At 39.7% G+C, this 15,959-nt stretch overlaps 1 protein-coding gene across 1 annotated transcript; it reads right to left on the minus strand.

The window, feature by feature from the left end:
* Nucleotides 1-4,668: 4,668 nt before the first annotated feature.
* On the minus strand, nt 4,669-8,586 carry LOC121300025 (serine/threonine-protein kinase pim-1-like). Its single transcript, XM_041228368.1, has 6 exons — nt 8,371-8,586; nt 8,103-8,209; nt 7,861-7,911; nt 7,315-7,681; nt 5,533-5,709; nt 4,669-5,254 (listed from the first exon to the last, which is right to left on the minus strand). Exons 1-6 carry the CDS (start codon nt 8,444-8,446, stop codon nt 5,082-5,084), a joined length of 951 nt encoding a protein of 316 aa, XP_041084302.1. The 5' UTR covers nt 8,447-8,586; the 3' UTR covers nt 4,669-5,081.
* Between the last annotated feature and the right edge of the window lie 7,373 nt (nt 8,587-15,959).

A 15,959-nucleotide genomic window follows, 5' to 3' on the forward strand; every position in this document is an offset into this window, starting at 1 on the left:
GAAGCCCACATTGCATTCCACACTCCGGTTTCTCATTGAGCGGAACTGTGGGAAACCCTCTGGAGTGTTTTCTGAACTGTTTGAGAATTTAGCCAAACCAACCACAACGTGAAACTCCTGGCAGATGAAGAGTAGAATCATAAACTCTCACATATAAGATCTGACTGAAGCGGTGGACTCATCCAGAGTGTTTTGAAGTCAGCACGGAGCTATCGTAGTAAGCCCAGGTGGATGTGAGTTTAAATACACTTCACTACAAGAAAGGATATCAAAGATAATGATTCGCCACAGTACTCTACCACAAACGACGAATGAATCTTTGTGATCTCATGCTCAAAGTATTTGTTTGAGCAGCTAGGAAGAGCCCTGTAAAACTAGAATCCACTGTCTAAACCGTTTCCTCACATGTTATGAGACGTGAATCAACTTACTGCTGGCAAAACAAAAAGACATGTATCTCTTCAACCAAACCTTATTTCCCACAGATTTTCTTTCCCTGTTTATTCCCTTTCTTTTCCGTTGAGCAAAACTCCCGGTCAATAAAGTTTAATCACAGCCATCCGTGTTGTTAGTCAACATCTCCCACACACCACCTGCCCGGCTGTTATTAAATTAACAATTTTGGCGAAGAAAAAAGCTGTTATATCCAGCTGGGATTCCCTTACAAAAACACCCTGGCAGTATCACTGCAGCATTTTAGACACAGCAGCCTTTGAAGTTTTGTGGGTATTTTACAGTCCTGCTGTGATGACTGTGTCCATAATTCTGATTAGCTTAGTTTGGAATTTTTGTTTGTTTTTTGTTTTTAAATAAATGCAATACATATTAATTAGAATGTTAAATATGTTAGCAATGTGCTTGTGGATTGTTGCTATGAAATCAACTTGTGGATGCTGGCATTCCAAATCATTTAATGCATCTAAGTTTTTAAACCTGACTTTGGTTAATGGTTACCAATTACCAGTTTGGAGGTCTTACTGTAGCCAGCTGCCCACATGACAAAACCACCACCCCTTTTAGCACTGGCACCGTGCCACTTTACAAACCAGGTGGGAATGGACACTGAAGGAAACTTTGAAGGATGCTCTTGCATACCAAAGGAATGAGTGTGTAAAGAGCAGGCAAATACAAACAAAATCTTCTTATAACACACAGGCAGACAGGCAGGCAGGCAGGCAGGCAGGCAGGCAGGCAGGCAGGCAGACTGCCAGCTTCAACAGGGGGACCCTTATTAAAAACACCAAACGAAAGCCCACACTACACAGGAAATGGCAGCTGTCAGATGTTTTCTGTTTCCACAAACAGTTCTGCACACTGGCTGGGACACAGATAAGCTATCAGGCTGCAAGGATTGCACTGCTAACCCCAAAGTGACCAACAGACAGTGATCTTCCCTTTGGTGCAGCTCTGGTGCACTGCCCTGCTATATTCACTCAAGACACTGGCTGATCAAGGGTCTAGCTCACCTCCAGAGACCAGAAAGCTTTCCCTCTCACTGACAACAAACATTATATTAAACATTAGAAATCATTAAGCCACTCTCAGCCAATCACAATGCCAGATTTCAGAAAGTTCCAGCACATCTTATCTTGCCATACATGTCATCTTATACACGATAGACTACCAGCGATTCTAAAGACATGGTTGACATCTTAACAATGTTTTTTTTTTTTTGTGTTTGTTTTGTTAAACATGCTTTATAATAAGTTATGTACACCTGGCCTTGTCACTTATGATATAAGAGTGTTGCCTCTTTTCACACTTCACTTCACAGTCATGTTGCCAACCCAAAGTGTGCACAAGAAGATACTCCTATAAGGAGGCACTGAAACTATTATTATAGCAAGGGCTCTGAAGGCCAATGAACAAAACTGTAACCCTTGTATATGAGAGGAGCAGGTGCCCAGTTCTTCAATCCCACCCCCAGCACCCCTAGTTCCAGCGCCCCTGCTCCTATACCGTTAGAGACAGTGTCAAGTGCACATGCTAACACTTACACATTGTTTACAACATTGAAACCTGTGGAAATGCCTCAGATCACTTCCTCTTTCTGTGACCTTATTTGCTCTTGTTTTATGTCACGCTTGTGCATTAGGGGCATCTGGGGTTTTGATTATACTGCACTAGACACACTCATATATGTTTTTTGGCAAGTTTACTGCAAATGGTTGTGAATGCCAGAAAAAAAGACCACCATGCAAAACATTTGCATTCCTATTTTTATTTTTTGTAACTATGGGGGGTCTAATGCTTTTAAAATCTGCTCCAGAGATAGATGTGTGCATTAACCTTTAAATCTAGCTAATTTAGTATCCTAGTAATTTAATTTAATTTTGATTAAACCTGTGCATGTTTATTGGATAAGAGTAATATTTCTAAAGTTTAGATCTCTGGATTAAACAGCATGTCAAGGTGAGCCATGCCTGCTTCCCTAGTCAGGCACATGGTAATTGTTTGTGTGTTTAGTCTCAGCCCAGTGCTTCTTTTCCCTGTCAGACTATATAAAACGATTATTTCCTGTAGTATGTTGTGTGTAGTATTAAAGCCAGCATGTAGGCATCATAACCATAACATGGGTCATGTTTTCATTAGGAGTGTGGGGATGCAATAAATAAGTAATGGGAGGATTATAATTCGAGAGCCTTGGGTGCACGTTTGTAATTCCATGCTAGATTTGCAAATGCTGCTCTAAAGAAAATTCTTACCAGTAGTGAATTTGGTCTGTTATTAAAAATTCATACCCAATTCTGATTATACACATAATAAATAAAATGAGCTAATACAGGGTTATTTTGTTTCTGTTCCTCGGTCGTCACCGAGATTCCGTTGGCAGGTTTTTTAAAAAAAAATTATTTATTATTATTATTATTGACGCTCTCTCAACTTATTAACCATTTATAACCAGCAGTAATAAAGAAATTACAATAACTCTCTCCTAGAAATTACATTTTCAATCTATCTTTGTTCAAAGCAAGATGTATTACTCTTGTGTAAATTCCCATAGATTACAGCTTCAGTTAAGTAAATGGTACAAGACATTTATATTGCATACCTATGAGGTACTGGCTTTGCACGCTAGAGATGATATATCATTAGGTACAGTTCTGTTGTCAACGTTCATACATTATATTTAGATTAAGCTTCTGCTCCCTAGAGTGCAAATTATTTTATGAATTATTGCACTCCTTTCACAGTTCAGCTATTATTTGGGTATTAGGACCAGTAATGTGATGTATTGTTGCCTGGAGTTTGTTATGAAATCTATTTTTCTAACCATGTTTGCCACAGCTCCCTCGCTCTCCTACTGGAATTTTTAATAAATGATTACCTTGTAAAATTGCTTTTATAACCTGTGACCGAAATAAATGGCTATTTTTAACTCTGATGTGCAAAAGTAGCAGCCAGTCCTCCTCTATGGCAATGTTGTGTCACCCGACACTGGGGGTGCAGCTTAGTAACAGCTTCCCTGAGTGCTGTCTGGAATGAGACTGTTGTTTGTACTCTGGTGTATTATTAGACACTCTGTGTCTGCTTTTCTCCCCTTGATATTCCTTTGAGGTATACGGAGTCATGTGTTTTTGAATGCAGATGAAGGAAGTCCATAGCAGACAGCACAAATTGTTTGTTGTTTATCTAGTATGCCATCTTTGTGTTATGCTGCTGCTTCAGCCTGTCACTAATACTGTTTGCATAACAGGCATGCTTACAATTCTTTACTCTGTTGTGCTTCAGGAGCAGATTCAATATAACCCATCCAACATAATGATTTCTCACAAAACACAGGCAGAAAATTAAGGCAAAATGTATTTTATTGAAATTGTATAAAAATAATTTATTCTAGTATAATTTACAGTTCTAATTCAAATTCCAAGCTGCATACATGCAACCAAACTAGTGTACAGTTCAGACAAAAATATAAACAAAAACTGCCGCCTTTGAGGAGATGTACTCTACACTTCCAAATGCACAATACATCATGCATCGAAAAATAGAAGTGCTTGGAGGACTATTTACAACAACAGAAAAATAATAATAATCTTGAAATTATTCTTTAAAAACAAATGGACTTTAGGCCACAAATATGTTGGTGGGGGGGGTGGGGTGGGCCCTTCTGAAACAGTTATTGTGGAATGAATGGCTGTGCTGGAAAATAGCTATCTTCATAAATAAATAAATTAATTTGTTAATTTATTAATCATCCCACAAGTTCGGGGAAAATCTCTTAACTAAACGCAAATAAATTAAGAATTACACATCAGCGCCACAGTAGAAAAAACCAAAACCAAAATAGACACACACACACACACATTATATATTATATATATATATATATATATATATATATATATATATATATATATATATATATATATATATATATTTACACACACACATTTATAAAAAGGTCGAGTTTTTTGTTGTTGCATTGCTTGTGCATTCATGACTGTCCCAGCATGCCTTGGCATAAAAGGGTTTTTAGAAGAGACTGACAGGAGGAAAGCTGAGTGAGGTCACAGTCATTAGTTTCAGTTGCTGAAGAGGTTACAAGGTTGCACTGTGCGATGGGAGCTGCAGGCTTGACATACCTGCGAGGCAGGAGGGAGGGAATGAAGAAGCAGAACAAGTCCAGGTATGGAACAAAGTGGCATTACCATTTCAAGTATTTTCACAGGCCGCTGTTACTGCTCTTGTAGAAGGCACTCAGAAATGAACAAAAGTTATTTTTGAAAGTCAGGCTTGTCTGTACACTGCACTGTGCTCAAGTACATGGCGACGTGTGGATTCAAGTTGGTGCAGAACTATTCCACAGCTCTGGTCCTTGGAGTTCCTGTACTTGCAGCACAGTAGCTTTTAGACCCAGCCAGCCTCACAGTAAACAGTATGGTGCATAAGGATCAAAAGCTTGAGAAGTCAAGGGGGCTGCAAAGAGAAGTGATGGCAGCTCCCCCTTTCCCCTCATCAATACAGGCTCGGGTGATTTGGTTATTTGGAAAAGGGTTCAGCTCCCACGCCTCCTACAGAAAAAGGATTGTGGTTCCCATTGCATTTACTCTAGCAAGTTTCTCTCTCTCTTAGCAGTTCTAGTGATCTGCTGTGATGGCTTGGGGCTCATGGCTCAAGCTCTGCAGTCTGATGTCTGTGGTCTCCTGTGGGAGTGTCACGCTCTGCATCCATGTATGATTGAGGATGTCCTCGAAAGAGGGTCTGTCTGAGGGCCGGTGAGAGAGGCACAGCTTGATGAGGTTTTGACACTCTGCAAGGGGAGAGGAAAACAAACATTGTAGCACTTGGGCTTGGGAGTTATGCATCTGCCATTCAAAGCTAAATAGGGGTGTAAATCTTCCGATATCCTACCCATGCTAGTGTTGCATGCATTCTGATATCCTACCCACTACTGCTGCATGCATTCTGCACTATTTGTACAAAACTATCTTGTTCCACCCCCACCCAAACTGGCTAGCAATCCCCCTAGGATTGTGAAAATGCAACTGGAAAGTTTGAATGAGGAAAAATGAAACTAATAGAACATACCTATTGAGATTCGTCTCCTGAAGAAGACCTGTCCCCTCACAATCTCCTCGTCCTGCTCGAAGGGGATGTCTCCACACACCATGTCATACAGGAGGACTCCCAAAGACCACACCGTGGCAGACCTGCCGTGGTATCTGTGGTAGCGGATCCATTCGGGAGGGCTGTACACTCGAGTGCCTATTGACAAGACAAAAAGAAAAGTGGGGGGGAGGAATGAGATCATGGTTCTGCAATTTGCTCTTTTGAAAATGTACAAGATGCTGCTACATATTGTTGTATTTTAAATTACCAATGTAATTGTTTATATATTTAAAACCCATCATATTCTTGATTTCTTGATTTTGATAGAAACATGTATCTGTCTGTGGTTTGTTTGCATTATATTAAAATGGAAAATTACTCAAAGTAATAATTCCTTATATATATATATATATATATATATATATATATATATATATATATATATATGTGTGTGTGTGTATATATACATACACACACACACACACACACACACACACACACTTGCAGCACAGTAGCTTTTAGACCCATAAAAGTCACACCCCACACAAAAACTAACTTGTACCGCCCTTAGGAAGTGGGTTTGATATGCTGCGACACGCCCTGAGGTTGCCTTTACCATGTGACTTTGTTTACAAACTTTGAGTTGTAAAATACACTGGTTCCCGCCTTATGGTGGCGCCAAACGCAAAACATTTGTCAACGGTTTGAGCAAGCCAAAAAATCAAATTCAAAACACAGGAAATTGATGTTTACAAAACAAAACAAACCCAGCTGGGAGACTAGACCTATGAAAACAAACGCGTCTTTATTCATGAAAATAAAAAGTATCTTTAAATGTAATTAAAAAAATAAGGCAAATGCGCGCAGCTGACACGTTAAAACAGCGGTTGTAATTGCCCAAGTCGCTTAATGTTATCAGACTAAAGAAAAGCTATTTTACGATTAAAAGCAAAAGAAGAATTGCAACCAACAGTGCCACACGATCACACTGTGTGTAATACAAAACCACACGGGTGAACATGGGGGGTGCTTTCCGTCACTGAAACCTTGGTGCTACAGGCGAGCTCGGGTTTCACGACGTTTCCATTACTGAATTTCTAAAAACGGGAACTGTACCCCCTGTGCTACCCTGCCTCCCCATCCAATTATATGCCGGGACTGTCTACACCTAAAAATAGAAGTTTAAAGGGGGTATAAAACGTGTTTGTTTACAATACAAGGCCGATCAGTTCGTACTTCTGAGCGCATCTTTTGTTGTGAAACACACGTTACACAAAAACCAAACCCAGAACAAAGCAATGGCACCGTGCCACCGAAACTCAAATACAACACATCAGACACCATGGAAACGGCCGCTTAGCGACCACTAGCGGCTTAGAGAGGACGCCTAGCTTAAATAAACTAAACACATCACGAGACGAATTCAACCTTGTCATTTAGAGTCAAAGGCATTCGTAAACGCCGATGTGCGATTACCCCCTTCCTAACCTCTACACGTTGTCTGTTGTGGTATTTCCAGTTCAGAAATGCTATTCTTTCTCGGGAGAAGGGCGCTTTCCAAATAAGGCAAGGCACCGCCTGAGCCGCATTCCTAAAAATTCAGCACATTGCAGTGTAATTTCAAAACCACTGCCTGCCAGTCACTATGAACAATGATATTCCCTAATCCAAATATTGGCAAATGAAACATTATCAACCAACGATGGTGTTTTAGAAGAGAATGGTCTGCGATTTCAAATCAATAAATAATAAAACACGTACCGTCAAAGTCAGTGTAGACGGTGTCCTTGAGCAGCGCTCCTGATCCAAAGTCTATGAGTTTCAGGTCTCCGGTTCTCAGATCTATCAGGATGTTTTCGTCTTTAATGTCCCTGTGAACTACTCCACTGTTGTGACAATGTCTGGCCGCCTCCAGGACTTGCCTGAAGAAGTTTTTAGCCAGTTCCTCGGGCAGAGCTCCCTTCTCCGTAATAAAATCAAAAAGATCCTTCCCGTGCTCGGGTCTCTCCATGACGATGATAAAGCTGTCGGGTCTCTCGTACCAGTCTAGCATCTTAATGACACCCCGAAAACCGGTCCCAACTTTCTTCAGAAGCAGCACTTCCATTGGGACACGGGACCCATTGGGCTAAAAAAAGAAATAAAACAAAACAAATTATTAAATGAAAAAATAAATTGACAAACGACCTAAAAAAACCGCATCCATCGTATTATATATATTATATATTATATATATATATATATATATATATATATATATATATATATATATATATATATATATATATATAATGTGTGTGTGCTTACCAGTTCTCCCCATTCAGCGACACGATCCTTCGCCACATGCTTTATTGCCACCTAAAAACGTAAACAACAACAGTGCGGTTAGTATTATTTAGTCTCTAAGGTACAAGCATACACGCGCAATGTTTCAGGGGAGTAAATAATATAATGATCACAAGAAACTACACCTCTATAAAAAGAGAGCGCTGTTAATCGCTCAGTCATCTTTACTGCACAAAACTGCAAATAAATTAAAGGCGGCGTACCGGCGCTCCGTCAGCGATCCTCACGCCGGTGTAAACTGTACCAAAGCCACCGCTTCCCAGCTCAGCGCCGACCTGATAGACTTTCTCGAAGGGCTCCCGCTCTTTCACTGTAAAAACAAAATTATAAATACATTCATTAGCAACACGTTTAACCCGTTTACTTTCAGCCGTACACAGCCTCCCCAAATCCACACAGAACTGCAATATATTACAGCGATAATCCTCTTTGCGTAAAATAGCACCAGTAATTAAAGAAACGCTCACCAACCTTGCTGGATTTGGATTTTTGACGGCACATCGACAGCAGAGATATGAGCAAAAGAATTTAACTTTGAAAGCAGCATTCCTTAAAATCCAACGGAACAAACTGGGACTTCAGATCAATCGCCCTTCTTCTGTATAATTGAATCCACGTTGCGAGAACAAACACCGGAGATATCCCTTCACTCAGGCAGGCCTTTTGCTTTTCTCCAGAAAAGTGTTTTTTATTCTATATATATATATATATATATATATATATATATATATATATATATATATATATATATATATATAGTATTATCGAAACTAAATATATAGGGCATAATACGTCCTATAAACGGTTCAAGTTCAGGCTCTGTCGTTATTGTTTATGAAATGTTACGAACCAAAATAAATAAATAATAATAATAATAATAATAATAATAATAATAATAATAATAATAATAATAATAATAATAATAATGAAGTATTGCCACACGACGATGTGGACACAACAACTCCGGCATTCACTACTGTTTGCTTTCCAGCGTTAACAGACTGATATACAGACATAGTAAAAGGGAGAGGATTTTTTTCCAGAGAAATACTCTGACTCCGCCCGCCCTCTGTACCAGCCAATCGCGTTGAGTTATTGTTTAAACACTCAAGTCAATCAAACACACAAGTAATAAAAAAAGAATGAACCCGACTAGACTCGACGTGGCGGGAATTCAATACGCGCCAAAAGAAAGAAAGAAAAAACCAGACAACATGCAGTTAGACCTAAAACGTTTTTTTTCAGTCTGGGAGATACCCTGAATGCTTTGCATTGAAGTTGATAGATGGACTATTGATATATGACTGGAAGAAAGCCTTCCGAATGTAGCTTCATTTCGGAAAAATGGACACCACAAAATCTTATATTCAGTTCAAAACATTCAAAATGTCACACCATTGTATTCCTGAAAGCGTTTTCTGTGTGTGTGTGTGTGTTCAGTGCTGTGTATGCATTGCTTATAAAGAGCCCCTACAGTGACAAAAAAAAAAAAAAAAAAAAAAAAAAAAAAAAAAAAAAAGCTTCTCAATCGTCAGTTGACCCATAACACTGTTTTCAGGACATGTGTTTTTTTGTCATTAGCCTATGTACTGAGATTCCTGTAAATTGTACCAGTAGAACTTTCCATCTTTTAGTAAGGCGTTACAGTAAATTAACATAGCGACTGTAGGTAGCTAGGCGGGTTGTCTGCATAGTTCTTAGGGAAGGGCAGGGTATATTACAGTACACATACTCTTATCATCCCGAATTCCAGTTTTGTAACCGGCATTCGCTTCCAAATGTATCTGCCCGCTTTCATTAATTAGTACATGGACAAGTGGAGTTTTCCCATCCACGAGCCCCACTGCAGGTAATGCGACTCGTTCCAGCAGCAGCGCCTGCCTCGCTTTGCATTACTAGCAACATTCAGCCGTGTCAGCGATGACGCACCAAGTAGCACATATCTGGTACTGCAGCGACACAGAGAGCCTGCATACGGGCTAACCATACCTTCTGAACTGATGCTGTACTTGCCACTTGCACCTATCATTATTTATCATAATGTGTAATGTATATATATATATATATATATATATATATATATATATATATATATATATATAATAGTATATACTATATTAGAAAAATATGAAGAATGTATATATACACCCCCAGACAGTCTAATGCACATTTCATTTATACTGTTGGCTAATATAACCATAATTACTGTTTCATACCTGCAGATAACAGATAGAGAGAGAGAGCCCCTGGAATGTTCAGGAACCTGGTGACAACGCAATTACCACCCAACACTTGAATTTCTAGAAACATATACGCAACATTATTACACATGAACAGCATTGCTGTTTTCTTACCACGACTACATTAACAATGACATCGCCTCTGCGGGTTTTGGTAATTGTGATTCAACTACAAATATATTTAACCATTATTATTATTATTATTATTATTATTATTATTATTATTATTATTATTATTATTATTATTATTAAAGTTTGTATTATTATTTTCAAATGCGAGTAATATATCTGTAGACAGAAGATGCTAGAAGACCGTTTGAACAATTGGGTTGGAATCTCACAAGACGATTCTAATCTGGCTGTGGAGTTGAGCGGCTCCTGAATACAAACGTCCACAGCACATTCCTGGAATTGTTTGTAATTGGGTGGCCCCTTCTCCTTTACTCTTGGGATGTGGGAACCTCAAGATAAAAGGGAAGCCGCATTTCCCCGCCCTTCTATTTCTTTTTTTTTTTTTTTTTTTTTGTAATGTGAAGATAGAGGTCGCTGGTGAAAAAGATCAAAACTTTCACATCACATCAGTGTTTTGGAATTTCCTCCCTGTTGAGTTGTGGCTGGGGGAGGGAGTTTACAGCGAGCAAGCAGGCTAATGTGTGCGTGTCTGCGGCACAAAAGCATAAAGCGCACGATTGATTGTGTCGTGGCAGGAAAAGAGGTTTGAATGAAACGCGTCCACGTTCGGAGAAACGCCACCCATAAACATAAAAACTAAAGCGAAACATCTTCAAGGTCGAAACCGAAGAGCCACAACTATTATCTGCTGTAGAGGCACAGAATCTAACCCTGGAAAACAAACACATAAATAAATAATACAGCAAGATTAATATAGTCGCCATGATTATTTTGGCTGGACATGTTACAGGAAACTGCTGGTCTTACACAAGTCGGGTAGCTAAAACTATTCTGGTGCTGCCTGACACCATTTATTTTAGACGCAATTATCAAATGGCTTGTGCTGCAGATGTCCTTGATAAATCAGTAGGAATCAAGTTTGCACCCAGCTAAGTAATTGTGTAAAACTGTATCCAAACTGGAACATTGGTTCTGCTTCTACTTAAGGAAGTCGGACACTGAAGATTAGCCTGTTGTAGAGCCCTGACCTTACTTGAAAACTACAGGAAGCTGAATTTATTAAGAGTTCATAGAAACATTTCCCGTACTAAAAGTTTAAAAACTTGTAATAAGCCTAGTGAAAGCATAGTAAAACATAGGTAAGCAAAGCACAGAAAGGTATGGTAAAACATTTTGAAAAAATAGGGTAAACTATGGTAGATGCACAGTAAAACAATAAGAAATCTGCAGTGTGACCCTGGTGGTAAACCAGCTGAGCAAGTGCTTTCCCAGAAAACATCCCAGTGCTCTTTTCACTTCTTTTTGTCCTATATTGATTCCACACTTTAGCGGAGTGAAATGATATTTTCGTTTTATAAAGACAAAGCCTGATTTTCATATAATATATAATATATATATATATATATATATATATATATATATATATATATATATATATATATATATATTATATATATTTTGTGAAGGTATCTTAACTGTCTTAGCAGTTTTGGAGAAGTCAGTGAACCTACAAAACTCCTTAGCATTGCATGACTGGTGATTCATTCACCAGGTTCAGCCTACTGAGGGGTACTGGCCGTTTTACTACAGTTACTCAGGCACATCTGTGTCAGATTCACTTGGCTGACACTTTGTGGCAGGATGCAGATTCTTGTGGTGGAACCATGCAGCTGTGGAGTTGTTTATAGTCTTTTCCTCAATTTGCACACACTGATGAACATGCCCTCCCTACCCCTGTCCAGCCTGGTTCTCATTTGCTCACAAAGCCTCCAGTGCGTACAGGACCACTTACTAAGTACTAAGCTAATACATGCATCACCAAGGTACATTTTAATAATAAAATCTTCATCTGCACATATGAAAGTATGTGTGGTGTAGCTTTATAAAAATGGTCTGATAGACATTGTATGTGGATTGCACTCCGGTGGTCTCAGTCTGCTTTGTATGCCTGCCTCTGCCCCAAGCTGGATGCTGATTCAACTCTTTCAGCAGGCTGTGGCTCAGATTAGCCAACGCAGAGACATAGTGAAGATTGCAGCTCAGCAGAAGGAGGATCTGTTGGGTCAGCGCTGAGTTCAGCTGGAAGGGCAGTTATGGAAAGCGCAGAGTTGCATCTTCCTAAACCGTTGACAGGCAGAGATAGCTCAATGTGCTCTGCATTGCATCATTGTCAGCCAATAAAAAAAAAAAAAAAAAACACAAATGAAACAAAAACAAAAAAAACCCCATGGAATTCGAAGACCAATCTAAGAATTAGAGTGTAATGTGGTTCAAAAGACACCTGACTTCAAGGTGAAGAGGGAGGCACGGTTAATGTCTCGCAGTCATAGCGTGTCTATAGGAGCGCACACGAGTGACTGCAGCATGGCTCAGCAGCACCCTGCAATGCAAACAGCCAGCCATACCATATCTTACAAGCAAGTGGTTTAAGTAGTAGGAATGCAACTGAAATTTCATGCATCAGAAATATCACATGACCATTTTTTTTTCTATTTGAAAAAAGTAGGACCTAATCATAGTTACGCTAACAGTTTTTAATTATTACAATTAAGACTCCAGCACTGGCTTATCAGAAAAAACAACAAAGTGAAACACCCTGCTGTGTGCCTCAGCCCACCTACCAAGGCAGATCTCATGAGAGAACTGCCCAGATTAAAACAATAGCCTGGGGGGTGGGGGGTGTTGCATGTTAAAACAAAGAGCCTTTTACTACAAGGGTCACATTTAACACCAGTTTAGGCAGTTTAGGCTGTGTACAAGAGAGTAGGATTGAACAAAGAATGGGTTGTTTTCTTTCTTTTTACTTTTACAGTACCCTGTTTTGTATTATTTTGTTGAGTAATATGTGTGCTGTTTTTGTTAATGCTTACTGATAGTGAAAGTTCGAAAGCGTTTCAGGGGAAGCTTCCCATGAGCTATTAAGCACAGCTTCCAGGATGAGGGCGGTGCCTCATAGCAGTGCTGCAGTAGGGGCTCCTATTATAGAGCGGACAGCTCTATCAGAACGCTGCCTGCAAGGGCTGTGAGGACAAACATGGGAATGTGTTTCTCCTGCAGATCCTGGCAGAGCTGCACAACAGCTGATCCCTGGCCGCAGCTGCTGAATATTTTTAGAGCGAGGGAGGCGAGACTGGGGGTCCTGTTCACAGAGGAAAGCTGGGAGAGCTTCTTTAGGAAATTTTTTGGGAATGTGTGGCGCTGCGTGTGCTTCCATGGTCCCAGGGTTTTCCAACTTCAGGGACCACTTAGCAAGACAACAGGCTTTTAGAAACACAGCCTGTTTTTTTTTTTCTGGTATAAATAAACGCAGGCTTTCCTCACATCTGAAAGCGTTCTTACATTGCCTTTATTAAGTTTTAATTTTTTCTATTGCACAAAAAAATGTCTATGCTCAAAACCACAGGCATACTGCTGTTTAGCGGTCGTGCCATGTGCAGTGCCAGGGGGCAGCCCACAGAGCTACATGAAAAGTCAGTCCTTAGTTAAAGTCTATGGGGTAATCAAAAAGAGATGTGCAGTCAACGCAAATGTTAAGAGGAGGATCACTACCTTCGAGGTGCTGTCCCCGTTCCTGGTGTCCATGAATAGAAGCACCCTGTGACATGTGTAACATGCTGTTGATAAGAAGACACCCTATCTACCATTCGATCATGCTCACATGTAATATTAGGAGCATGGTCACAGGACCCCAGCAGTGCAAACACTTGCCTCTGCTGAGCACATGTGACTTTCTGTAGCTAATCTCCTTGCTAACCCTTTACATCATCAGAATGACCCATGATGTCAAAGTCATTCCTAGACCCTGAAACAGGTGTCTTTTTGGGATGCCCCCCCTAATGCCCAGAATAGCTGGCCTCTGACTTTGCTATAAAGGTACAACAATACACCACTGAGTGCAACGTGCTCCATCACTGTTTATGTTAATTATCTGGTGATTTCAAAGTCAGGCAGTAAATTGTACAAGAACTATACTGTGTAAGGACCCTTCAAGGAAGTGCAACACTAATTCAAAGCATGGCATGCAAACAGAGATTTCTTTAACCTAGAGTTATACCGAATATCATGTTTTAAGATAAAAAAAAATACAATTTACAAATTCAAAACTAGACATTTGAAGCATATATAATAAAAGGAAGTAGACAATCTGTAAGAGCTATGGATTTTTTTCACAACAGTTTTTTTTTTTGTTTGCATGGATACCACAGGCAAATACCCTTTTAACATTTATTTCAGGGAGTGAGCAGCACATGCACATAGCAGCCCTTGACTGTTAGGCAGTAGGTTTATCTATTAAATCGTGCATTGTTGTTGCCTTTCAGTTTACTGACTTGGCCTACAGCTCTATTCTAAGTTGATGCCATTTAAGAGAGACACAGTGTGGAATTTCTATTAGGCTTCTCCAGATTACAGTGTTCTCATCTGGTATGCTAGGCTCAAGTGTCCCAAAGATCTAATGGTTTCTAAATGGCCCTCTTGTTCTGTGGCACATACAGAATTTTGTTTTTAGATGCTGTGTGCCCAAAGATTGATTTTGGAGGGCTTCCTGGGCCTTGCCTAGGTTGACTGAAGAGTCATAGATACAAGATGACTCACTTTTTCATTATAACTTCACTATATCTAAAGGGCAGGGTTGCAGGTGCTGGCTATAGTTAGTCATAGCTGTTAACAATCCATAAACGGTGTAGTCATGCATAATGGCATTAAGACTTTTCTAAAGGTTTGTTGAATCACAATATCCTTATATAAAAAAGCAGACTTTGATGACTTCCCAATCTTCAAATTCTCATCAGCTGCAGAGACTCAAGTTCCCTCCAAATAAACCCTGCAGGGCAGACCCAGCGACAGAGTGTGCGTTATGGGGAGCACCAAGTTATTTTTTTTTGGGTGAGGGGGGTGGTAGGTAACATTACTGCAGTAGTTTCCTTGAATAACAAGGGTGCATAAGTTAAAGGTTTTAAACAGTGTTGATAAATCTGTTTTTATCAGCCCTTCTGAGCACCCGTTCGTCTGTCACCAATGTTCTTGGTTCCTTGATACAATGTCCCATAGGAAATGAAGCAGTGACACATGGCAGTGCTGTTGTATTAAATTTAACATTTGGAAAGGTGTCATTGAGGTATTCTCTACCAGGAACTGGTCCATATTGCCTCTTCTGAGAAATTCATCAGAAGTACAGCAAAGCAGTTTGCTCAGATTAACTAATTTACTTGAAGTACAGTAAAAGGTGTTGGGGACTATTGATAATTAGGTTTATCTATTAAATCGTTTTTTTTGGGTGAGGGGGGTGGGGGGGCAGACACAATATGGAAATGTCACCCAAGTCAAATAGCTTGCATTCACCACTATTACCTGTTTAACAGTCAGGCCATGTTGACAGTTAATTGTACAAGAAAGGTACTGTGTAAGGACCCTTCAATGAAGTGTAACACTAATTCAAAGCATGGCATACAAACAGAGATTTCTTTAACCAAGTGTAGTACCGAAAATCATGTTTTAAAATGGCATTTGACTGACAAGAGGCTACAAATCCCTCAGAAGATGAATTAGAGAAAGGACTCAGCAAAGGACTATTAGAAGAAACGATATGAATCAGTCTTTGACAAAGAACCTTCTCTCCCTTTTCCTTGCTCGTCTTATGAGAAAATACTAGCCTTTACAAAACAACATGTGCTAGAGGGTTCCAATGAC

This window comes from Polyodon spathula, chromosome 25, assembly GCF_017654505.1.
Source record: "Polyodon spathula isolate WHYD16114869_AA chromosome 25, ASM1765450v1, whole genome shotgun sequence".
NCBI lineage: Eukaryota > Metazoa > Chordata > Actinopteri > Acipenseriformes > Polyodontidae > Polyodon > Polyodon spathula.

Coding starts and splice junctions, on each gene's coding strand:
- LOC121300025 (XM_041228368.1), bottom strand. CDS start 8,446: ATGCTGCTTTCAAAGTTAAATTCTTTTGCTCATATCTCTGCTGTCGAT. Junction 7,682..7,860: donor TCGCTGAATGGGGAGAACTG/GTAAGCACACAC, acceptor TTCTTTTTTTAG/CCCAATGGGTCCCGTGTCCC. Junction 5,710..7,314: donor CGTCTACACTGACTTTGACG/GTACGTGTTTTA, acceptor TCTTGTCAATAG/GCACTCGAGTGTACAGCCCT.